A 24,957-nucleotide genomic window follows, 5' to 3' on the forward strand; every position below is an offset into this window, starting at 1 on the left:
TACTGTGACAAATGAGCACAAACTGGGTGCCTTAGGACAACAGAAATGTGTTTTCCCACGGTTCTGAAGGCTAGAAGTTTAAAATCTGTATCAGTGGGCTGAAGTCAGGTGTGGGCAGGGCTGAACTCCCTCCATAGGTTCGAAGGGAGAGTCCCTTTCTTGGGCCAGCTGATGTTGCTTGCCAGTACTCACTCCTTGGTCCCTGGCCCCATCATTCCAGTTTTTGAGATCAGACCTTCAAGTCTCCCTCTACTCTGTCTTTACATGGTCTTCTCTTGTGTATTTGTGTGTGTGTGTGTGTGTGTATGTGTGTAGTCTCCTTCTACTTCTCTCTTAGCTGGATGCATGTGACTGCATTTAGAGCTCACCTGGACAGTCCATCTCTAGATCTTTAAAGATCTGATCTTTAATGTGATCTTTAATCACATCCGCAAGGACTTTGCCATATAAGGTAACATTCACCTGTTCCAGGGTACTACGTGAATTTGTTTGGAGAGGCCATTTTTCAGCCTATTACAGCGATAAAACAAATAGAATACTAATCATACTTCTCTGAACTTGGCTTCTAGGAGTGTAAAACTGGAATCATCTAACATTAATTCAAGATGGGCTAAATGATGAAATAGCCATAGAGTCAGGTATAGTGTCACCATGACAAGTGAAGTGGATATATACTGACATGGAACCGTGTTCACTGTAAGGTAGAAAAAATCAAGTTGCGGGACTTCATAGGGGTGGTGTGTGAGTTTAGAAAGATACACGTTGCACCTGAGTGGCTTCCCCTGGGGAGTAGGAATGGTGGGTTTTTTGTTGTTTTTTTTTACCTGTTTGTACTTTGGAATTTTAAAATCAAATGTATGTTAGGGGCACCTGGGTGGATCAGTTGGTTAGGCATCTGACTTTTGGTTCTGGCTTAGGTCGTGATCTCGGGTCAAGAGCTCGAGCCCCAGGTTGGGCTCAGTACTCAGCGAGGAGGCTGTTTGGGATGCTCTGTCTCTCTGCCCCTCCCCCCGTTTACACGTGTGCACTCTGTCCCTGTCCCTAAAATAAATAAATTAAATCTTTTAAAAATTTTTAACAAAAATAGAGAACTTGTAAAACAAGTATTTTAAAACAAATTCATGTGTTTTATAATAGATCCATGTGTTTTTTAATAACCCCAGAAGAAAATGGACTTGAGTTTAATTTTTCTGGATGAATTATGTTGCAGAAGTAATACAGGATTATTGCAATTTAACCTTTTTTGATTTGTTGCCCAGATAGCAGACCCTACATTAGCTGAGATGGGAAAAAACTTGAAAGAGGCCATGAAGATGCTAGAGGACAGTCAGAGGTGAGCCTGGAACAGAAGTGACCCTATTAAACGTGTTCAGCCTGTTGTGAAGCTGGTGGCACTGGTTTCCTGCTGGTAAAAACACCTCTTGGTTTCACAATGTCACACTTAGCTTAGCTTCATCTGACTTTAAAGACAGTGTTTGTTTTGCATAGAAGGTACTTTGTAATTAAAGATTTTGAAATTGTGGGGCAGGACTTACTAATTTTCAGTTCTGCCTATTAAGAATTTCATTTACCTAACAGATTGATTTGAATTCTATAAATGCTCCTTGCTCTGTGTTTAGGTCATGTAGAGCATCAGCTAACCAAAAAATGGGTTAAAGTGTTACTCATTTCATGTTCCTCTCCTGAAATTCAAACTGTACCCCAAACTGGGGCTAGGGCAACAGGAATAGGGCAAGAGATGTGGTAAATGTATTTCAAATCCTATGTCAGTTACTAAGAGGTTAAAGGCAACATCATCACATGTTTATATGTTCAAATCTTAGAAATTTGATAAGATAGAACAATCATTTTTTATTTCCTTTAAATTAGAAGAACAGAGGAAGAAAATGGAAAGAAGTCATCAGGAGATATTCCGGGGCCACTCCAAGGCAGGTAGGTGACAATGAAGATACATATTTTAGTTGGGTATGTGTTTTCTTTAAATCGAGATTTCCAGACTATAGTTGATGGATAATTTTAGTTGTGATAAGCACAGAGCAAATTGAGAGTCCTTATATGGTACCGTGTCGTATCAGAAAACCGGAATGCTGTTGGCTAGTTGTGGTAATACTGAATCTGCCTGCTTCTCACCCTTTCCCATTCAGCATTTAATTTAATTTCCCATTCAGAATTTAAGAACTTCAGGACTCAAAAGTGATGTACAAACTTAAAATTCTGTAACTCAACTGTCATACTTAGTTCATCCTTGAAACCTGTCCTCTATTCAGTAGACTGGGCTTTATGGTAAGAGATACGTTAATTTGATAAGATGTATCATTTTTATAATACAGTAAAATGAAAATGTCAGCTTCAATCTTTTGTAGGCAGGGTGATTTATATATATATATTTTTGGCAACTAAGCCAATCTGTCCAATGTGTATGGTTGAAGCTAGTAGGCAAAGATCAGAAAAATAAGTAGCTGTGTACCTAAGATACTCACCGGATATTAAGACTCAGCCTGGAATTAAATAAAGTCCCAGCCCAGCTTCCCTCAAGCTTTTTTTTTTATAACCAGGAAACTGCACATAGGTAAACAGTACAACTCCCTTCAATTGTCCTTTGACCTGTATGTGAATATATACAAGGTTGCAAAAGAGAAGCATAGAGGAAGGACCACTTGTGTCAACTAGTATCCTGTCTAACACACCAGATACTAGCATTTTAAGATAGGCTTCCTGCCTGTAGCCTGACCATGCTGATCTGAAGCCCTTGGATGTGAAGTGAGTTCTACAGCTGAGAACACAAATCAAGTCCTGCCACCCCCCTCTTTGCACACCTCTGGAAGGGAATGCAAGGGTTCTGCTGATCCCACAGAAATTTCCCTGCAAGAGGTAGTAGCAGGAACTTCTCGAATTCTCAGAATGGGAGGGCATTAAAGCCACAGAGCAGGAACAGTCACACTTAATAATGCTGACACCCACATGGGAGATCGTGTTTGCCAGGCACGGGATAAACGTGCTCCATGCACTGATGGTGTCCTCAGAGTTCTGTAGTGGGGCTGAGGGAGTTTCAGCAGCTTGCTCAAGGTCACGTGCCTAGCCCCTACTCTCTCCACAGTGTCCGAGGGCCAGAGCCCCTCTCACATGAAGGTCAGCACCTTGGGGAGAAGGGGTATTAGGGCATTGTTTTGTCTGTGCTGCTTTTTCAAAAGAGAACCTTTTTGTGAGTCCTAGTCTCATTAATGGAGTGGTACTATTTTTACATTACAGTTACTACAAGTCACCTTGTCATTGCTTACTACCGTAGCCATTCAGATTCTCCTCATAAGTTTTCAACCCCTCACGTAATAAGCGTTTAATAACATATCTTGGAGAGAAGTAAAACTGTTTGCACTCGAAGTAGATCTCCAGTTTCCCTGCTTGGGGAAGTGGGGGTAAGAAGAGATGCTTGCATTACATGTTTAAGTCTGTTAGAACAGCCAGGCAAGACTCCTCTGTGGAGGGAAACTAGCTATACCAGTGGCCTCGGAGTAGTCTTAGTCCCACTGTGACCTTCCAGCATCTTAAAAAGACTGTGTTGGTTCTTTAACATGCTTATTAAATGTTCTCCTTGGACTCAAATGAACATTTGAGTAGAGAAATAATGCTGACATAATACTGGTGAAATTTCAGAGATCGATCTCCTGTTTGGGTGGAAGATTTAATAATGACATGGTTATATTGCGAATTCGGTTCATTTGAGGTTTGTGTTTCAAAGATGTCTAGTGTATCTCAAACACATTCTGATGCTCAATTTAAAAAGAGCAACTCGCCAGAGCTGGTTCAAGTGAGGGAGGTAGAGTGGGGAGGGATGTGTGCTCTTTCCGCCCCCCCCCCCCACCCCCGTCAGCTCTCTTCTTGTTCTGCAGTGGACAAGACATGGTGAGCCTCCTCCAGTTAGTTCAGAACCTGATGCACGGAGATGAAGACGAGGAACCCCAGAGTGCCCGGTAATGTGGGACGGTTGGAGGCTTCTGTTTGAAGGTCTATGTGTTCTTGATTTTGATAGTGATTGCATTCTTTTTTTTTTCCCCCTGTAAACAGTGATTGCATTCTTACAAGTTGCCAAAACAGAGCTATGTTTCATTCAGAGTTACGTGTGATATTAACACAGTGGTCATTTCTTCCCTTTCGGAGAGACATTTAATATATTTTAGGGAACATACTTCACAAAAGGAAGGCGCTCACTCAGACTCAATCCTGTAGTTTCTCTGGCATCAAGTCGTAGAGAGGGGCTGGCACAGAGACCAGAGAACACTGCTGAGGGCTTTCTGCCACGGCTGGCTTCTGCTTCATGCTTCCGCTGCGGACCGCTGAGAACTGCCGCAGCTGAATCTGTTGGTGGCAGGCCCCGCTGTCTGTGAATCATCCATTTATTTTTATTCATCTAACTTAGCTATTTATTTAGTTTCATAGTTAGTTGTTTTAAATTTAATTTGGGGGGAGATAAGTAATGGCATTCTCCTTTTTCAAATTTCAAACAATAAAAAAGGCAGTTTTCGGTCAGTGATACGATGGCATGTGTTACCTGAACCCAAAATTGATGTGAATTCCAAAATTACAGAGGCCTTGGATGAAAAGGGGAATTTCCTTCATACTTTTCCCCTCCCCCTCCACGCTTGTTCTCGTGTGTTCTTCAGAGATATGTGTACATAAGCAAGTCCCCGTTCCCTCCACTCTGTAAATACTGTATGTTGTTCTGCATGTTGCTGTTTTCATTTATGTCCTGGCGTTCATTATTTATTGGTATACAAAGAGCTTTTACCTGTAAGAGCTGGTTAGTTTTCCTTTTGATGAATGAACCATATTTTATTTAACTGGTCTCCTGTTCATGTTTACTGTCGCAAGCATTGCGGCTGCCAGTAACTGTACGTGCGTCATTTATCATACAAACGAGGGCTTCTGGGGATCGAAGTCCTAAAGTGGTATTTCTAGGCCAGGTAGTTTGTATATTTGTAATTTTGATAGATACTGCCAAATTTCCTGTGGAATTATGCCAGTTTGTAGGCCCACCAGCAGTGCATGAGAATATCTCTCTGCCCACACCTTGCCTATGAGGCTCTTAGCAGACCTAAGGACGGTTGCCAGTCCGCAAGGTGAGCAGTGATATGTCGGCGTAATTTTAGTTCACATTTTCCTATGAGTCAGGTTTGGTTTCTTTTTATGTATTTTTTAAGGCCCATTTATATTTCCTTTTTTATGAAATATATCCTTTGCTCAGTATCCTGTCCAATTTTTTTGTCTTATTCTTACCGATTTATACTTTTTATAAGGGAAATTAGTCCTTCCATTTTAATTATGCATAAAATGCTACATGGTTCTCCTTGAATTGGCTGTATTGTTATAAATAGCCCACAGACAGTGTGTATGTGGGGAAATTGATCTTTATCTAATGATTCTTTGAGAAAATTTTCTGCCCAGTGTATCTCAGTATTATGCTCTGTAGTTCTTACGGCTGACATGTAATTAAAAAAAAATGGGGACAGAAAATTATTCACAGTTTGTATATTTAGTAGATACTCAATAAAAAGGATATATATCTCCTAGGATTTGAATTTTTTTAATCTTTTTGTTCCCCAGATTATCAGTACTTTATATACATGAATTTCCTAAATTTATCTGAATATTTGACTTCTAGGCCATTAAGTGGATTTCAAGTCTGACAGATTTCTGTGAAAACCCTGTGTCTCTAGGTTTTGTTTTATTGCTTTATTCATATTTTAAATAAATAAATTTTTTAAATTTAAAAAAATAAAAATTTTAAATAAATACTCTTTTAATATGATTCATTTTGATTAATAGAATCCAGAATATTGGAGAACAAGGTCATATAGCTTTGCTGGGGCATAGTCTGGGAGCTTATATTTCGACCCTGGACAAAGAGAAGCTTAGAAAACTTACGACCAGGATACTTTCAGACACTACATTATGGCTATGCAGAATTTTCAGGTAAGGACACACATGAATTAGGTACCCACTTTTTTTTGGAGCTGTGCTACTTAAGTTCATGTCTGTTTTTTCCCTTTCCTCTTGAAGGGTTTTTTAATCTCTGAATGTCTCAGTTTTATTAAATGGGGATAACATTAATATTTATGTCATGGTATTGTTACGAGGATTAAATGAGCGAAGGAATGAGCATATGTCAAGAGCCAAGAACATATGCACATATAGTTTGGATAATGTCAGAGTTGTTATTTTTAGGATTCCTGCTTGGCATATGTTGATAGAAGATAGAGTAGGAAAAATGCTTCAAGTATTTTTAATCAAAATACTAGCTTGGGCTTTAGTAGAAGGGAAATGCTGCCATAAGGAATTTGAGTGTGTGTTATGAGATGGAAATTTGCTTTATGCTCTGATACTGTTGGCATTATTAAGGAATTATAGCAGGTGAGGAGTCAGTAGAAGACACAGTGGTATTTTTGTGTTTATGCTGTTACTTATAAAAAAAAGAGATGTTTGCCTAACCCTGTAAGATTTAACGTGAGAGACACACTTTCAGATGTTGGGAAAGAGCTTGGCCTGATGAGAATATAAACGGTATTGGTAACTGTATTGCAAAGAAGAAATTTTCTTCTATTCTAGTAATAGTCTACCACCTGTAATTGAAATTCTCTCTCCTTCTCTAGAAAGCAGACTAAGAAGAGTAATTGGCCCCAGGCAGATAATAGCAAAAGCAAAAGTTGGGTTGCCTAGCATTTTTGACAATTTTATTTACTTTGGATGTTTTAGGGCTAAAACTGCTAAGAAGTTTAAGTGTGTTATTTATGCTGGCCTTCTTGTAGAATAAGCCAAAACCATGATTTCAGCCTTTTTACATCATAGTCGCTGCTCTGTGTGGAGTTGAGTACAGATGAAGAATCCTTGCCTCTGTTCTGAGGCATAAACAAAGATTTATGTATTTGAAAGAGTAAGCGAGCAGAGGGAGGGACAGAGGGAGAGGGTGACAAGCAGACTCCTTGCTTGAGCAGGGAGCTCCTCTCAGGGCTCAGTCTCAGGACCTTGAGATCACGACCTGAGCCAAAATCAAGAGTTGGAGGCTCAACCGACTGAGCCGTCCAGGTGCTCTTCCTCTGTTCCTTGTAGCCTCCAGCTGTAAGGTATGGTCAGCCATCTATGATGCAGGTGACCCCTACCTCCCTCTGACCATTCTAAGTGACAGTTTCTAGGTTAAAAAGGAATTATTTCCAGGATTATAAGACTAGGATTGTAAAATGTGAGTTACCCAACGATAAGACCATATTGATATATGGCTGTCTCTTAACAGGTATGAAAATGGCTGCGCCTATTTCCACGAAGAAGAAAGAGAAGGACTTGCAAAGATCTGCAGGCTTGCTATTCATTCTCGTTATGAAGACTTCGTAGTGGATGGTTTTAATGTGTTATATAATAAAAAACCTGTCATATATCTTAGCGCTGCTGCTAGGCCTGGCCTGGGCCAGTACCTTTGTAATCAGGTAAGGTGGTATACGGTGGGTATTTTAAAGCATTTGTGTTTTGTTCTGTCCTAAAACTTTATAGTATGTAATACACCCATTTCTTTAGCTCCCAGTTTCAAAAGGAAAGAAACATATATGCTTGTTTTGTCATTGTCAGCAAATATATTAAAGTATACTAATGAATTTTCAGATATATATGTGTCTGTGTGTGGAAAAAAATAAATATATATATATTTGAGAGAGAGCACACGCACATGCAAGTGGTGGGAAAGGGAAGAGGGAGAGAGAGAATCTTAAGTGGGCTCCATACTCAGCGTGGAGCCTGACGTGGGGCTCAGTCTCACAACCCTGAGATCATGACTGGAGCTGAAATCAGGAGGTGGACACTTACCCAACTGAGCCTCCCAGGTGTGGGGGGTGTGTGCGTGTTTAGTTGCACAGAGGCAACCACAGTCAACATGGTTTTTTGCAGAGTTTTTACACGGTTATGTGTTTTTACGTGGTTATGTCTGGCTTTTTTCATTTAGTGTTATAACCGGTACATACGCTGTTTGAACAGTTCTTCCAACTACAGTTTATTTTTAATATCTTCATAATATTCCTTTAAGTGGCTGTATGGTATTTTAAACACTGTTTCCCTTTTGGGCAATTAAAGTGTTCACCTTCTTTTATTTTATCTGACCATTTTCAGGTAACGCTTTTTCCATAGGATTATTATGGACATCTTTGTGTACATAAATTCTTCTATATTAAGGAAATATTTTCTGTATTGTTTAAATAGATTTTCAGAATCTATCTAGAATTGCTAGATCAAAGTGCATTACCATTTTTTAATTTCATGGTACATATAGCCCGATTAGGTGGGCTACAAAAAAATGTTCAGCCTCTTTGCCAAGATTGTTTTAAGGCAAAGCCCATAGGATTAGAGGGTTTGTCTTTTGTAAGATGGAGGAGTCCTGGGGAGACATATGGGGGGAAACTCAGGGACTTAAGTTGATTATGATCTGTGGACATTGGTGGCAAGAAATTATGTCATTTCTTTTTCTTCCAGATTTTATTTGTTTATAAGCAAGAGCAGGGAGAGGAGCAGAGGGAGGGGACAACAGACTCTGCACTGAGCGCAGAGCCCGACATGGGCTGAGATCATGACCCAAGCCGAAACCAAGAGTCAGATACTTAACCAGCGGAGCCACCAGGCGCCCCTTATGTCCTCTTCTGAGAGTACAGAAAGAGCAGATTTATGATATCCTTACAGAAATCTGGAACACGTTACTTCCTAACTACTACAGGCCAGGTTCTTATGGGCTCACAGTTGTCTTGGGTCAGCAAGACGGTTGGGACAATTGGGACAGTGACTCCAGTTGGAATTGGGACATTCCCAATGCTTAGGAACAGCAATCCAATTTTCAAAAGCTGTATGGGGGCACCGGTATACCGTCACAAGACCATGCAACTCTTAGTCTTGGGGTCATGAGTTCAAGCCCCACACTGGGTATAGAGCTTACTTGAAAAAAAAAAATGTATAAAGGTATTTTGTTAAGTCAGGCAGATGGCAGAATAGTATATATACAGTGGTCATATTCATGTTTTTTAAAGTGTTTATGTGTGGGGTGCCTGGCTGGCTCAGTCAGTGGAACATGTGACTCTTGATCTCGGGGTCATGAGTGTAGGCCCCACATTGGGTTGGGCACAGAGCTTGCTTTAAAGAGAGAAAGTGTACATGTGCATGTTTTTCATATCAAAAAATATATTAAAAAAATTTTTTTAAAGATTTTATTTATTTATTTGACAGAGATCACAAGTAGGCAGAGAGGCAGGCAGAGAGAGAGGGAGGAAGCAGGCTCCTCACTGAGCAGAGAGCCTGAGGCAGGGCTCGATCCCAGGACCCTGAGACCATGACCTGAGCCAAAGGCAGAGGCTTTAACCCACTGAGCCACCCAGGTGCCCCTCAAAAAATATTTTTGTAAATACTTAGAAAATATTTAGAAGGTTTTATCCTAATTTGTTAACAGTAGTGGCTTGATGGCTTAGGGGTGGGAGGGGATATTCACTTTAAACTTCTATATTTTTTTGTGTGTGTTTGACTTGGGCTTCATTTACATAATTTAAAAGAAAATCCACTAAGGGGGAGAAAGTGTGCTCATTAAATTTTTGGTCTCGAAATGGTTCTACCAAGTCTTAGTTACACAGGACAATATGCTGCCACTGTTTAAAAATTTCTTAAACTATAAACTCCTCAAGGATTGGGAAGCTAAAAATAAAGAATATAAAATTTATTTGACAATTACTATCTCCATTCATAGCACTGACTGCATTTCTTTTAAGAAATGTACATCTGCTGATCCATATTTATTGCTGTTTTAGGCGTGGGTGGATCCGTAAATGAGATCCTGTTCTTTGGATGCCTTTTGCTGGTGTTATTTGTCACTAATGCTTGGAGGAAGGATCCTAAATTATCTCCCAAAATGCTTAGAGCTTGGTTGTTTCTTGGTTTGGATGTGTTTTTATTTTTTGGTATATTCTGGAATATAACAAAGATAGTTACCCATTTAGAACACAAGTTGATAGTTACTCATTTTGTTGACACAGGATATTACATTGTCTGTATCTTCTTACAAGAATCTCTACGCCTGGGTAGCTCAGCTGGTTAAGCCTCTGCCTTCAGCTGAGGTCATGATCCCGGGGTCCTGGGATAGAGCCCCACATCGGGGCTCAGCCAGGAGCCTGCTTCTCTCTCTCTCCCTCTCCCCCTCCACTGCTTGTGCTCTCTCACAAGTGTGCACTCTCTCAAATACATAAATAAAATCTTAAAAAAAAAAAAAAAAGAATTTCTGCTCCTGGAAATTCACTCTTTTTTTAAACTTGACTCTCTAGATGTACTTCAGCATCTGTTCATAATATTAAGAGTTTTTAAGGGGAGATACTGTTTAAAAAGGGTAATTTTGAGTTTCTTAGAGCCACATTCTTTAGGGGGCGTAAGTGAATGGTGGCAGAGCTCTTTCTTACGAAATGGTGTGTTTCTTCTTGTAGCTCGGGTTGCCCTTCCCCTGCTTGTGTCGTGTGCCATGTAACACCATGTTTGGATCCCAGCATCAGATGGTGAGTTCTCTTTTTGGTTTGTAAAAATAATACAGAATTGTTTTTGAAACCTTGTCTTCCTTTCGACTGAATTCTGTTTGCTCACCTCCAGATAATTATTGGCCTGTTCATTTATCACTTTTATCTTCCCACTGCATAGTACATGCTTCTGGGGTTGAATGTCCATGAAGGTTGGGTGATAGATAGATCAGGAACACCTGCCTCTTAAGGAATCTTTTCATTACTATATCACGTGCTCTAAGTAGTAATCTGGGAGTCCAATTAAGCACCAGAATTTCTTCTAAAGCTCATCCTTTGAAAGGTTATCATTGTTGTCTGGATTTGTAAATGGCAGATTTTGAAAATGAGGTTCTTTATTGTAATTTGGGGTTGGAGTTGGATTCTGCCTTTTTTCCTTAATTTTTAAAATTTAAAAATTTAAAAATTTAAATTCAATTAATTAACATAGTGTATTATTAGTTTCAGTGGTGGAGTTCAGTGATTCATCAGTCTTACATAACACCCAGTGCGCATTACATCACATGCCCTCCTTAATGCCCATCACCCAGCTACCGCGTCCCCCACTCCACTTCCCCTTTAGCAGCCTTCAGTTTGTTTCCTGTGATTAAGAGTCTCTTACGGTTCGTTTCCCTCTCTGATTTCATCTTTTCTTTTTTTTCTTCCCTCCCGCCCCCTATTCTGCTGATTTTTAGACGCTCAAGTGTTAAGCCTTTTCATACTGAAGCCAGAAACAAAAGGGATAGATTTTAGGGTTCCCTCTTTCTTTTTCCAAGATAGTTTGATCTTCTGGTTTGGATCCATCAATGAGTAATATTGGAAATAAATTTTTGGCTATTTGGCGGGATTGAGAGAATATATTCTCATAAGTATTTAAAATTAGGGAAATATTTGTCCTGTATATATGCAGTTTTTAACTTTGATCTCATTTAAGTGATTTTTGTACTTAGTCTTCAAGGTAAACTATTTGATTTTTGTCTCTGTGATCAGTGAAAATAGAAAAATGGTCAAGAATAAGATTTGAGCCTGGGTGGTTCAGTTGGTTAAGCATTTGACTTTTGATCTCAGCTTAGGTCTTGATCTCAGGGTCATAGTGTGGAGCCTACTTTAAAAAAAAAAAAAAAAAAGATAAGAACTGATTTGCATGATTTATTTTGAGAGTCCTCTGCTTCTTTTGAAAATTAGAATTTTTTATTGTATAGCTTTTTATGCAAGTTGCTTCATGTTTTTGTGGTTTGCCTTTTTATCTAGGATGTTGCCTTCCTGGAGAAACTGATTAAAGATGATATAGAACGAGGAAAACTGCCCCTGTTGCTTGTAGCAAATGCTGGTGGGTATTATGAACTCAATCTACCATTTCAGATATGAGAAAAAGACTAGGTACTTAGCCTTAAAAACAAAAAGTCTAAAGTAATGTTTGTGCGCCACATAGTTAAGGTAGTTTGTATCAGCACCGTGGTGAGAATTACAGTACTACACTGGGCTCCTTTTATTCCCTTTAATTGTGGGTTTGTTTGGGGAGTCAGTTTATTGGATGTGTGTCTGTTCTCATTTAGGTTGTAAGTATTTCTCTCTTTCGTGTGCTTTCTTTCTAAATTGAATTTTATTATTTTATTTATTTATTTATTTGACACAGAGAGAGGGAGATCACAAGCAGGCAGAGAGGGGGGCGGGGGGGGGGGAAGCAGGCTCCCTGCTGAGCAGAGAGCCTGATGCGGGGCTTGATCCCAAGACCCTGAGATCAGGACCCAAGCCGAAGGCAGAGGCTTAACCCCCTGAGCCACCCAGGCGCCCCTCTAAATTGAATTTTAAAATGTCATCCTTAAATGTCCACCTTGAACATGGCAGTTCAACCACCCCTTTCTGTTCTGCTTCCCTCATCGTATTTAGCATTGTACTTGACGCTCTAGACAGTGCATAAGGCAAGAAAAATAACGATGTGACACACGTACTAGAAAAAACCAGCTGTCTTTGCTTGCAGATGGCATGATTATTTAGACAGAAAGTCATAAGGAAACTACAGAAAAGCCATTGGCTTTTCTGCAAATTTCTGAAAATAAGCAAATTGATCAGGGTTGCAGGATTTCTGTATACCAGCAACAAACCATTGAAATTCAATTAAAAATGCCATTCATAATAGCATCAAAAAAATGAAAACTTAATGGATAAATGTAATAAAATATATGCAAGATTTGTACACTGAAAACTATAAATGTTGCTGAGAGAAATTCAAGAATGATACAGCATATGCATCTGTGGAAAGACTCAATATTATGAAGTCTTAATTTGCCAAATTAATCTGTAGATTCTACAAAATTTCAGCAGGCTTCAATTTCTTCCAGAAGTTGATAAGCCAATTCTAAAATTTCTGTGGAAATACAGAGGATTTGAGGATAGCCAAAATAATTTTGAAAAAGAACAAAATTCAAAGACTCAGGCTATATCTGGCTTTTAGACTTAGTATAAAGCCACAGATAATCAAGACAGTGTGGGATTAATTGAAGACAATAGAGTTTAGAAATAGACTCACATGTACAGGGTCACTTGACGTGTTACAAAGATGCCAAGGTATTTCAAAGAAAGAAAGGTAGGTCTTTTCCACCAGTGATTTTGGGACAAGGAGATATGCACATGGGGGAAAAAAAAAACCTGAACCTTTTGCTTACCTCATTCTGTATACAAAAATCAGTTAGAAATGGTTTATAGACCTAAATCCTGCAAAAGAACCACTTGCAGTGGTTGTGTTTGTTGAGTCAGTTGGTGAGGGTTTGCAACCTAATAAGGTGGGATGCTGGTAACTGGAAGTTTGGGACAGTCAGGAGAAAGCACGGAGTCCTGTTTTACTCACGCTCCGGGAAGAGGGACCCGCCCATCCAGCCTGCAGTGTAACGGACTTAACAAGGGCACAGGGTAAAGCGCTCAGTATGTTTCAGCTGACTTTAGAGTGCATGGTCTATTTTAAAACAACCTCTCATATTGAGTTAAAAAAAAAAAACAACCCGCAAATTTATTTACATTTATAATAGACACACCTACATAAAAATAACCCAGAAAGTGACAAAAAGCAAGCGTGAAAACGGGTATCTTGGGCACATAGTGACAGAACGAAAGTACTGCAGGCGTGTTAGTGTGAGATAAGGTAGACTCCACACTAATTACAGCGCATGTAATCCACTGAGACACAGCAGTTACGAATGCTGATGAGCATAACGGAAATAGATAAAGGAAAACCTTGGGAAAAATTGATAAAATACAAGGATAAATGGACAAACCCACTATCTTAGTGAGAGATTTGAATACCTCTCTCCTGAAAGAACATCAAGTAGGTAGGAAAAAAAAAAGCTTTAATAAAGAGGTTTTAAATAACAGTATTAACAAGCTTGCTTCTATAGATACAGACAGTGGAGACTACGCACATGTCGGAATTTGAATAACCAACTTGTAAAAGTTGATTTTAAGCCAGTTCACATAGCTAATCTCAATGAAATGGATGTAATGTTACTTTCTTCCGAGAGATAATGTATTTCAAAGCTTCTATCATGCTGTAAAGACTCAGAAAGTACGTGTTCCTTTTAGTATCCTTTTTTGTGTCTTTCGTCCTAGGAACTGCGGCAGTAGGGCACACGGACAAGATTGGACGTTTAAAAGAACTCTGTGAGCAGTATGGCATGTGGCTTCATGTGGAGGGGTGAGTGGAGGGCGAGGTTGGCTCTCTGGTGGGCCTGTGCGCAGTGCTCATCGGGGCGGGCGTCCAGGCTCTTAACTTTGTTGTTAATGTTTATCTTTAAGGGCTCTTTGGGTTCGGTAGTAAAAGTAACAAAATAACCCAGAGTGGCGTGAGCGAGAAGAGATTGTATCGGCTTACATAACTAAAAAGGTGGTGTTAGGATTATTTTGGGCGCAGCATCAGCCAGGGCTCGGCATCTTCCTCCCCCCACGCTCTGCCCCGGTCACTGGGCCTCATTTCCTCTCTGGTGCCTCCTATAGAGACTTTGCGATGTTGGTGCAAAGTAGTTGCAGTGGCCGCAGCTTGCTCTCCAGGTTTTCGTCCTGAGGGTCAGAAGTCCCAGCAAAAGTCTCCTACTGAGTCCCTCACCGTGGCCAGGGAAAGGTACCACTTCCATCATGTCAGTGATATGCTCGCCCATGGAGCAGGTGGCAGTGTCTCCACCCAGAGCTGTGGTCTGATGGAGGAGGTGGGGGTGCTTTCCCAGAGTGGCTTAGGGGAGGATAATGGGCAGCTACAGGAGACCAGCCCCGGCACACCACATGGGCTGGGTTATTTTGTCACTCTGGGAAAGCACTGATGACTGGAAAATAATAGGTTTGAAAGATAAAAAATAAGACAGCCATTACGTTGCATCAGCATGTGACATCCCCTGAAACACATTTGATTAAAGTGCATTTTCAAGGTTTTGCTGAAATTTGTATATACTGCATTTTCTGGTGATATGTTTATAACCCCGCTGAAAGACATTTTAATGTCAGTTTAATGTCACAGCCTTTTTTTTTTTTTTAAAGTATAAACTCAGTGAATAAGCAGCAATAAATAATTTGTGTTGTTTTTTTTTTTTCCAGTGTGAATCTGGCAACCTTGGCTCTAGGTTATGTCTCCTCATCAGTGCTGGTATGTGACTGATTTAATAAATATTGTGTTTTTAAGAAGGATTTAAAATCACTTAATCCCCAAGGCGCCTGGGTGGCTCAGTTGGTTAAGCATCCAACTCTTGATTTTGGCTCCCGTCTTGATCTCAAGGTCGTGGGTTCAAGCCTTGTGTTGGGCTTTGTGCTGGGCATGGAGCCTACTTAAACACAACAACAACAATCCCTGATGGCTTTTCATGTTTTTTAATGAATGGAGGAGGGCGTTGGGTTTAATGGATTCTGACAGTCTGTAGCAAAAAGTTGTTTTCTCTTTGGTAGGCTGCGACCAAATGTGACAGCATGACATTGACTCCAGGTCCATGGCTGGGCTTGCCAGCTGTCCCTGCGGTCACCCTTTATAAACACGACGACCCAGCCTTGGTAAGCTCACTCTCACTGGGAGGGACTGGGGAGTGGCTAATCACTCTGGAGTCTGGGAGCAAAACATGGAAAAAGTGAAAAATTTCCTTAATGCCAGTTCTGTGACTTTTTTTTTTAATCAAAAAAATGTTTCTAACATAAATGAAACAGTACTGTGTATATTTTTTTTATTTATTCTCAGAGGCCCCCATGTGTATGAAGAACGTTTTATGACATTTTATGACTGTGTAATATTCTCTTACTTACCTCAATTTAATCATTCTCCTTTTGTCAACTTTGAGGATGTTTTCAAATTTTTGTTACTAAAATAATGAGCATCTTTCTGTACTTCAAATTATTTCCTTAGAAAAGGTTCCCAGAAGTGACCTATTAAAAGTCATCAAAGCTCTCTATCTCCATTGTCTAGAAAATTGTAGCGTATTTTTCCTAAGAAGTGGTTCTTAATAGCCGATCCCTCAGTGACAGGCCTATGCAAAATAAGCTTTGAGTGATTCTTACTAAAGCAGTTAATGTCTTGCTCAGTTGATAATGGTCCCCTGTTTGAGGATACTCAGAACAGCTTTGGCTCTGAGACGGGACCCATCTGGATTCTCATCCTGGCTTTGCTACATCTGAGCTATGAACCCTTGAAAGCAAGTTCTCTGACTTGGGTTGTCTAGAATACTCCCCTCCTGGGGTCTTTAGGTGATCAGAGAAATAAGGCAGCCAAGTGCCTGCTGTAGCATCTGACACCCACTAAGTGCAGAGGAAAATGGTGACTAATCTGTGTCTTCATTGGCTTTGATCACTAAAACCATATTGGCTTCTTTAGACTTTAGTTGCCGGTCTTACATCAAACAAGCCAGCGGACAAACTCCGTGCCCTGCCGCTGTGGTTGTCTTTACAGTACTTGGGGCTTGATGGGATTGTGGAGAGGATTAAGCACGCCTGCCAGCTGGTGAGTAGAAACCTCAAGTTTAAATGAGCCACCAATACTGTGGCAAAAGCAGTGACAGAAAACGGCCCCGTTGCCTCACCCTCCGTCCACGACCTTGTTGCCTGGATTTGGCTTCTCCTAAGGGACCCAGCAGTTGCATCCACAGAAATGAGTTCAGAGGAATGCTCGTGTGAACACAGGATGAGAGGAGGAGTCACAAGATGAGAGCCAAGGATTGGAGAAGGAAGCGAACGAGGGGGGTGGGGGGGTGGGGAAGGGGGCCCCTGACCGGCTGTCTCTGCGGGGGGCGGAGATGCGGCTGCTAGGGGGTGATGATAGATGGGCTGCGTGGTTGGCTTAAGATTTTATTTATTTATTTGACAGAGATCACAAGTAGGCAGAGAGAGAGGGGAAGTGGGCTCCCTGCTGAGCAGAGAGCCCCATGCAGGGCTCGATCCCAGGACCCTGAGATCATGACCTGAGCTGAAGGGAGAGGCTTTAACCCACTGAGCCACCCAGGCGCCCCTGGGCTGTATATTTTTAATACCAGCTGGTTTGGGCTCCCAAATGGCAAGGCTCTGGGGACAGTTCTGTAATTTTCCTTCCTTCCGTATGAGGTGTTCTCATTGTGAAGATGTAATTACGCTCTAGATAGCAAAGAAAGTCATGTTTATGGCGTTTGAGAGCTGCGTCTGGAAGCTTGACGTCGCCTGTTTGCTTACCTGGTGGACGGGTGATGTAATAAGAGATTGTAGGACTGAATGAGCTCAGACCTGTGAGGCTCTTTCAGTAGTGCTTGATCCCATGCAGACGGATTTAAAAATAAATCTTTGTTTGAAATGTGTTCTGTGGAATCAGTACTTCCTCACGTGTCATTTTCATGTTTAGGGGAAACTAGTGTCTTCGCGTCCCTGTAGCAGCTGTCTTCGGGTTTGTTATGTCAGGATCGTTCATTCTCCCACTCATTTCTGATGCAGCAGAAACACTGTAAATGAAGTAGTTTGATTTTTACATGAGATGATTTTGAGGTTTCTGTTCGTTAGGTTTACAGGAGCACATTTTGGAAAAAATGTGGTCACTGGACTGTCGGCTCATGTCTTGAGGTTTGGTTGTTCAGAAGGGAGAGGCCTTTATTGCCGTGGTAACTCGGGCACTGCAGGGAAGGTCTGGGCGTCAGGGGAGGGCTCCTCAACTCCCTCAGGCTTGCAGAGCACAGGAAAATAATGAGACGTCCGCTCCCAAGCTGTTGAGGTCACTGCGGCTCTGTCTTCCTGCAAGCAAGCGCTATAGGTGGTCCCAGGACCGCCGAGTGCCTCTGATGGCCTGTCGCTGACTCCCTGCTGCTCTGAGTGCGCGTGAGACTGCGGGGACACGTAGCACATGTGGTTATCTGTACGGTCATGCCTCTCCGGGTACCCTCCTCCTCCACTTCCTCCCATCATCATCGTCATCACCGTCCTCATCCTCCTCCTGGAAAGCAGCTACAGAGTGTTTACTCTGCACGCAGCAGTGCGCGTGCGCGGTCTCATTCGAACGTCCCTAGACACGAAGGCCATGGGTAACGGCGTACTGGGTAGTTTTCGTGAGGTAGTTTCCAGTGTCTGATGCTCAGTAAGTAACTGCGGAATGAATGAACCCAACACCATGAAGTAGCTGCTCGTTGATCCCACATCAGTAACAAGACCTGGGGCGGAGACAGCAGTACAATGAGGAGGGGGTCATCGCACAGGCGATGCACATGGTGTTCTAGAGGCTGTTTCCAGGTCCTGCCGTACAACCCTGTCAGGTAGCTACCCTCCTGGTTTTCTCATTGACGGACCCGAAGCACAGAGAGGCTGAACAAGGTGTCCAAGGTCATAGCTAGTAAGTGGCAGATGGATTTGGGTGAGATTTTGAACTCAGGTGTGTGTATTGTAGACCTGTTCTCTGAACAGCGTTTCCTCACTTACCTTGGCTCTTCTTCTTCCCCAGTGTCCTGTTCTGTGTCTTGTGTGCCTTTGCACTTGTGTAGCTTTTGGGGGAGGGGTTTTGAGCTCTAACTGGCATGTAATGTTTTATCAGTCTCCGGAGGACAGCCTAATGAACAGCATAACGAACCGGTGTTTGTGTATACTGGGAAGTGATCGCCACAGTTACAAGTCCAGTTAACACGTGTCACTATTCATTGTTACAGAATTGTCTTCTGTTGTGATTAGGACTTTCAAGATTTACTCTCAGCGATTTGCAGATAAGCAGTATAGTTCAGAACCGTCGTTACCATGCCGAACATGACATCCCTGTGACTGACTTATTTTACAACTGGAAATTTGTATCTTTCAACCACCTTTACCCATCTTTACCCTCCTACCCCCTGCCTCTGACACCCACCAGTCTGTTCTCTGTATTTATGAGCTTATAGGGTTTTTTTTGTTTTCGATACCCCATATAAGTGTTATCATACAGTATTTGTCTTTCTCTGTCTCACTTATTTCACTTAGCGTATTGTCCTGAAGGTCCATTCATGTTGTCACAAATGGCAAGATTTCATTCTTTTTTACGGTGAATAGAACTTCGTTGTGTGTGTCTCTTCTGCACTACCTCCTCTCTACTCACACATGCACGGATGGACACTCGGGTTGTTTCTGTATCTTGGCTGTCGTAAACAATGCTGCAGTGAACGTGGGGGTGCAGTTTTCTTTTCAAATTGGAGGGTTTTGCTCTGTCTGGATAAATATCCTGAAGTGGAATTGCTGAATCATACGGTGGTTCTGTTTTTAAGTTTTTGAGGAACTTCCGTACAGGTTTCCACGGGGCTGTGCCAGTTCGCGCTCCACCGGTAGTGCTCCAGGATTTGCCATTTTCTCCACATTCTTGCCCACCTGTGTTGTGTCTTTTCTCTTCGATGCTGGCCATTCTGACAGACAGCTTATTGTGCTTTCGACTTGCGCTTCCCTGACAAGGGGATACTGAGCATCTGTTCGTGTACCTGTTGGCCGTCTGGATGTCTTCTTCGGAGAAATCTCTATTCACATCTTCCCATTGTTCAATCGGATTTTGGTTTTTTCCCTTTGAGTTGTAGGACTTGTATATATTTTGGACATTAACTCCTTATTAAATAATTTATTGGCAAGTGTCTTCTCCCATTCAGTAGGCTGACTTTTCATTTTGGTGTTGGTTTCCTTTGCTGTGCAGAAGCTTTTCAGTTTGATACAGTTGTTCATTTTTGCACTTGTTGCCATGTACTGAGTAGGTTTTGAAAGAATGAATGACTTATGTTGCTAATATGAGAAATTCACTTGTGTCTAATAGAAAAAGCTTTTCTGGAAGCACTACATGTAACTTTCAACTGAAAGATGGGGGAACGTTTGCAGATGTTGAAAAGCAAGAATTGGCAGCCTAATTCAGGAGTCATTAACTGACAGATTTGCAGGCCTTCAAAGACCCTCCTGAAAACCAGTTCTTAATATGTTATGTTTGGGGCTCCTGGGTGGCTCAGTGGGTTAAGCCTCTGCCTTTGGCTCAGGTCGTGATCTCAGGGTCCTGGGATCAAGCCCTACATAGGGCTCTCTGCTCAGCGGGGAGCCTGCTTCTTCCTCTCCCTCTGCCTGCCTCTCTGCCTGCTTGTGATCTTTCTCTCTGTGTGGAGTAAATAAGTAAAATCTTAAAAAAAAAAAAAAGTTATGTTTATCTACTGAAATTACAATAAGTAATTATTAAATACATATAATGTAATGAAATCATAGTGATTATTAGCTGTTTTTTGTCTTTTGCAGAGTCAGCGGTTACAAGAAGGTTTGAAGAAAGTGAATCACATCAAAATCCTGGTAGAGTATATAATTTGATCTGTTTTTGAAGTAAATAGTTAAGGTTCGAGTTAGAGTGATCATTGTGATAATTCTAATAAAACCGCATTCTTTGAAGGAGAATCATGATGACTTTAAGTCTTAGAAAGCACAAACCCTAGAAATTTTTACCATTTGCTAAACCCCCTTGGTGCTTTTCATATAATCATTTGTAGTCTTATTCTGTTAAATAGAATGCACACACACAAAAAATGCATTTAGAAATGCACAAAGATCTCACAAACACAATTGACTTCGCCAACAGCGATTTTAAAACACCCATCTTCCTGATATGAAAAGTCATTTTGTCTCTCACAGTATTTTGACGACATTTTCATAAACCTTCTGACACCAGAGTTTTCATTTGCACTGAGTGGGGAGTAAGGAAGAGATAAGCACGTGACCTTGTGGGTATCTCCCTACAAGATGCCAGACTGTCAGAGAGTGCTGTCTAGGGGTAGTTACCAGACAAGGAGGTGAGGGGTTAGCAGGGCTAATAACCAAGTATCAGTACAGGCTTGAATGTTTGCATGTTTTCTTCATCATATTTTAGAATTTCAGAAGATATAGGTCAGATTCTAATTTAAAACAGGGTCACTGGGTGCTGCAGGACACAGTTAAGTGTAAAACTAATACTTGAGTTAGTTTGGGGTTCAAGTTAATACAGTAGATTTCCATTGAATACACGATTTGCGTTCAGTGCCAGATGAGAGCTGCTCTGCGTTGGCTTCAGAGTAGGAGCTTGGAGCTCAGTTGACCTGAGATGACCCAAATTCTAGCTTGGAAGAGGACAGTGGCCCATTGGAGAAGCAGAGAGATGCATGTAAATCAGGAGACTTGGGTTCTAATTTCAGCCGTAGTGCTGAGGCCCTGTGACATTGAATCACTCTTTCTTAACTGCCTAAGCCCGTGAGCTCAGTTGTCAGTGAAGGTATGTTGGTTGGACTCCTTTAGTAAACGGAAAAGCCCAGACTATGGACCAGCAGGAGCAAGACGGCAGGAGTCACGGCAGTGCTGGGCCAGGGGACTTTCTTTCCCTTCCTCGCTGAGCCCACGTGGGCTCCTCATGTCCCCTCTCCCTCTCCTTCCTCCTCCAGGCTGGGAGATTGTGCTGGTGCTGGTTACTCCCCAGTGGGTTTGGGGCATCTGTGTAAGGCCCCGGAACCCTCCCCAGCCCTCCTTCCAGTGGATGCCTTTCTCCGGAGACGTACAGCCGCTGGCCAGCCCCGTGCGGCCCTGCCGCCGCGGTAACCGTCCTCTCCCAGCTGCTGGGAGTGAGACGCGTGCGGTGCGCTGTGTCCGGCGCTGAGCCTGGGCGTTCATTCATTTACCCCTCCCTGGAGTCTCTTCATTCTAGCTGGAAACACTATCCCTTTCCCTTCTTTTCATTTCATTCGTTTCTTAGCCTTCAGATCTGAGTTCAAATACCATGTCTTCAGGGTGCCTAGGTGGCTCAGTCGGTTGAGCATCCAACTTCTGATTTCCGCTCGGGTCATAATCTCTGGATCCTAGGACTGAGCCCCTAGTTGGGCTCTCAAGGATTCTCTGTCTCCCTCCTTCTGCCCTGTTCATACTCTCTCCTCCTACCTGCCCCTCTCAAATAAATAAATAAATCTTAAAAAAACAAAAACAAAAACCAAAAACCAAATGTCATGCCTTCAGAGAGGCCCTGCTTGACTGTCCTGTGTAAACCAGCCCTGCCACCGTCCATCACTCTGTCCCCTGGGTGTGTCCTTCATTGCAGTTCTTATTACCTGAGACCATGTGTGTCTTCCTTGTTTGTTTTGCTTTGTAAAAGCTTTGTAAAGGCAGCGACTTTTGTCTTTAGGCTTTTTCACACTGTGCCAAGTTTAGTATTTGGCCGGGAGTAGGTATTAAGCATGAATAATAAATTCACTCTGTGAGTTGGTCACAATGGCTGTCCCCTCTTTCCTGGTGAGGAAGCAGGCACAGAGCAGTTCAGTGACTTGCTCATGCCACACAGCTAGGACATGGTGGAGCTCGGATTCACACCGCAAGGCCCGTGTTCTTAACCAGGGGGCCATTCTGTTCCCGGGCAGTTTTCAGGAGAACTTACTCTGCGTCCTGCTTCGGTGAGCGGTCACGAAGAGCAGATCAGATAACGTGAGACAGCGCAGGATGAAGAATGTAAGGCCTCATGAACTGCCGGTCATCACTGCACGGTTTTGCTTTGGGTCTTTGGGCGGCGCTGCCATAGAATCCCAGGCATTGAGTCCTCACTGGATGTTCCTGTGGCGGAGTGACGCCACTTCTCTCTTCACTGTGGCTGCCTGTCCCAAGTCCCATCGTAGTAGGTGGCTGAGCCAGGACTTGCACCCAGCGTGTCGAAGACAAGCTGTGTCTGCAGCACCGTAGCTCTTCTCCGAGGCCCCGTGGGCCTCCTCCCCCGGTCAGATGGCTGACCCTTCAGGAGCCTCCCGGCCCCACAGCACAGCCACGCTTCCCCTCCTCAGCAACCCAGGGCCTCGTCTGGCCGCCGGGATACCTGGGGCGGCTGCTCGTTCCGGAGGCGGAGCCCGTCTTCTCAGCAGCTGCGTTGTGGCCACTGTCTGTCTGACCGGCTCTGCTGGGTGCGTGGGCTGCACTCTAAGCTCGGAAGCTAGTGTTTCCCCCTTACCCCTGAAACCTCACAGGGCCCCTGTGTGCAGCTGACATTCCTGCTGGCTGTTAAGATCGTCTCCGTCCTTGGGTTCTGCTACTTTGACCGTGGTGGGTCTAAATGAGGATTTTCTAGAACTCCTGCTTGGGACTTGCACTTACTAAACGTGAGGGTTCCTTTTTCCCTAATCGATTCTGTCAAGTTTGTTTTTTCAACTGTGACCTCTTCTTCCCTCTGGACCTTGAGTTGGCAGCATACTGAACCTCGTCGCTCCGTGTTCGCCCGTCCCTCTGACACATCCCATCGCTGCCTCTTTGCTGCTGCCTCAGGAGTTTCTCCAGGCCTTTCTTTGCTCCTGAGTGGCCTCTCATCTGCGTCAGCCATTCGCTTTGTGTTTCAGTGACTTTTTCTTCCTTCCAACATGTTCTTTTTAGTTCTTGTTCAAGTTGGTGCTTTTGGTCATTTTTTTTTTTAAATTGTTCCTGGTCTCCATTTCTCTGTAAGCATGGTGGTTACCGTCTGTTTCTGATTGTTGCTTAATCTTGGGTCACCCCTGGATCGTGTCTTCTGATTCCTGCTCCTTGTGTGTGTGTGTGTGTGGTAACTTGTCATTGTGAGCTAGATATTTTTGCGTGTGTGACTGGTCCAGGTCCGTGTCCCGTCAGGTCCACAGCTTTAGGACTCCTGTGCCACTTAGGACATCAAGCCCAGTGCGGTGTGCACTGATGCTTTGGTCTCTCGTGAGAGAATTTTCTCTCGCTTTGCAGACAGAGCCTCAGGCAGTGGGAAGCCTCTTGCTGACCAGCGGGTGGTTTTTCCTCTCAGGACCGTCCTTCGAGGGTCCTTGAGCGCCGTCCGCACATGGGCCTGCAGACACTAGATGTGAAAGCCGCCTTCCTCTGTCTGCTCCCCTTCCTCTAGCCCCGGCTCGGCCGACAATGTTCTTTGCTTTCTCTTCTTCTTGGGTTCACTGTTCTTCTGAGCCTAGCCGTGGTTTAAAGGTTTTTATGGGTTATCAGGATATTGAATCCAGCATTTCAGTCTGCTGTGTGCTAGAACCAGAATTCTGTGCACGTAACCCTGGACAGTATTTCTCATGCACTGACATTTGAGACCACCGAGCTCAAAGAAACAAGAAACCAAGGACTGTATTAAACTATATATAGAAGTCTCGGTACTCGAATTGTCCTGCCTTATCCTAAGTAAGGATGGGGACTGGCTGTAGGAGTTTGCTGCTTTTGTGGCTGTTTCCATCTTGGGTTTGCTCCATTCTATTTAGACATTCAGCCCCTCCAGCTTTAAAGTATTACTAGATGTATTTACGTGACAGGCAGAGATGACAGGTGAGCGCAAGAATCAGCCCGGTTGGTTGGTAGGTTGGATACACACTCTGCTTGATCTAAGTCACATCCGTCTGATCCTTTGAGAGGTTAGTAGAGAAGACCTTGGGCCAGCTCCTTCCTGGCTTTGGATGTTAGCATTTCTACCATGGAGAGCCTTGGAATATAGGTTTGGGGGGGTTTTGGTTGTTGTTTATTAAAGATTTTATTTATTTGAGAAAGCACGAGCAGAGGGGCAGAGGGAGAGGGAGAAGCAGGCTCGCCGCTGAGCAGGGAGCCCGATGAGGGGCACAGTCCCTGGACCCTGAGATCATGACCTGAGCCAAAGGCAGATGCTTAACTGACTGAGCCACCCTGGTGCCCTGGAAAATAGGAAATAGGGTTTGGGTTTGTTTGTTTGTTTGCTTTAAAAGATTTTATTTATTTATTTCACAGACAGAGATCACAGGCAGAGAGAGGGAGGAGGAAGCAGGCTCTCCGCTGAGCGAAGAGCCGGCTGCGGGGCTCGATCGCAGGACCCTGAGATCATGACCCGAGCTGAAGGCAGAGGCTTAACCCACTGAGCCACCCAGGCACCCCAGGAAATAGGTTTTATGACTAGAATTGTTGAATGCTCAGAGATCTTCTGTCCCTGTGTGCCATATTCTGTCAAGGGTGTTGCTGTTCCCTTTGTATCCTGACCCTC

General features: G+C 42.9%; 1 protein-coding gene and 1 non-coding gene across 5 annotated transcripts in view; both read left to right on the forward strand.

The window, feature by feature from the left end:
• Nucleotides 1-24,957, forward strand: part of PDXDC1 (pyridoxal dependent decarboxylase domain containing 1) — a 51,478-nt gene that overhangs the window by 15,033 nt on the left and 11,488 nt on the right. For 2 of the 4 annotated variants that reach the window (XM_032326762.1, XM_032326764.1), the window contains exons 2-13: nt 1,260-1,333; nt 1,870-1,932; nt 3,888-3,968; nt 5,821-5,967; nt 7,283-7,472; nt 10,485-10,553; nt 11,802-11,880; nt 14,154-14,238; nt 15,129-15,177; nt 15,474-15,575; nt 16,387-16,512; nt 20,244-20,294. In XM_032326762.1, the coding sequence (XP_032182653.1) occupies nt 1,260-1,333; nt 1,870-1,932; nt 3,888-3,968; nt 5,821-5,967; nt 7,283-7,472; nt 10,485-10,553; nt 11,802-11,880; nt 14,154-14,238; nt 15,129-15,177; nt 15,474-15,575; nt 16,387-16,512; nt 20,244-20,294 (1,116 nt within the window). Of the gene's footprint in view, nt 1-1,259; nt 1,409-1,869; nt 1,933-3,887; nt 3,969-5,820; nt 5,968-7,282; nt 7,473-10,484; nt 10,554-11,801; nt 11,881-14,153; nt 14,239-15,128; nt 15,178-15,473; nt 15,576-16,386; nt 16,513-20,243; nt 20,295-24,957 lie in introns of all 4 variants that reach the window. The other 2 variants (XM_032326765.1, XM_032326763.1) reach the window with 2 other exon arrangements.
• LOC116581573 lies at nt 4,520-4,589 on the forward strand. Its single transcript, XR_004282115.1, has one exon. It is a non-coding gene; the product is annotated as a small nucleolar RNA SNORD45 (small nucleolar RNA).

The sequence above is a fragment of the Mustela erminea genome, chromosome 20, assembly GCF_009829155.1.
Source record: "Mustela erminea isolate mMusErm1 chromosome 20, mMusErm1.Pri, whole genome shotgun sequence".
In the NCBI taxonomy this organism is placed as follows: domain Eukaryota; kingdom Metazoa; phylum Chordata; class Mammalia; order Carnivora; family Mustelidae; genus Mustela; species Mustela erminea.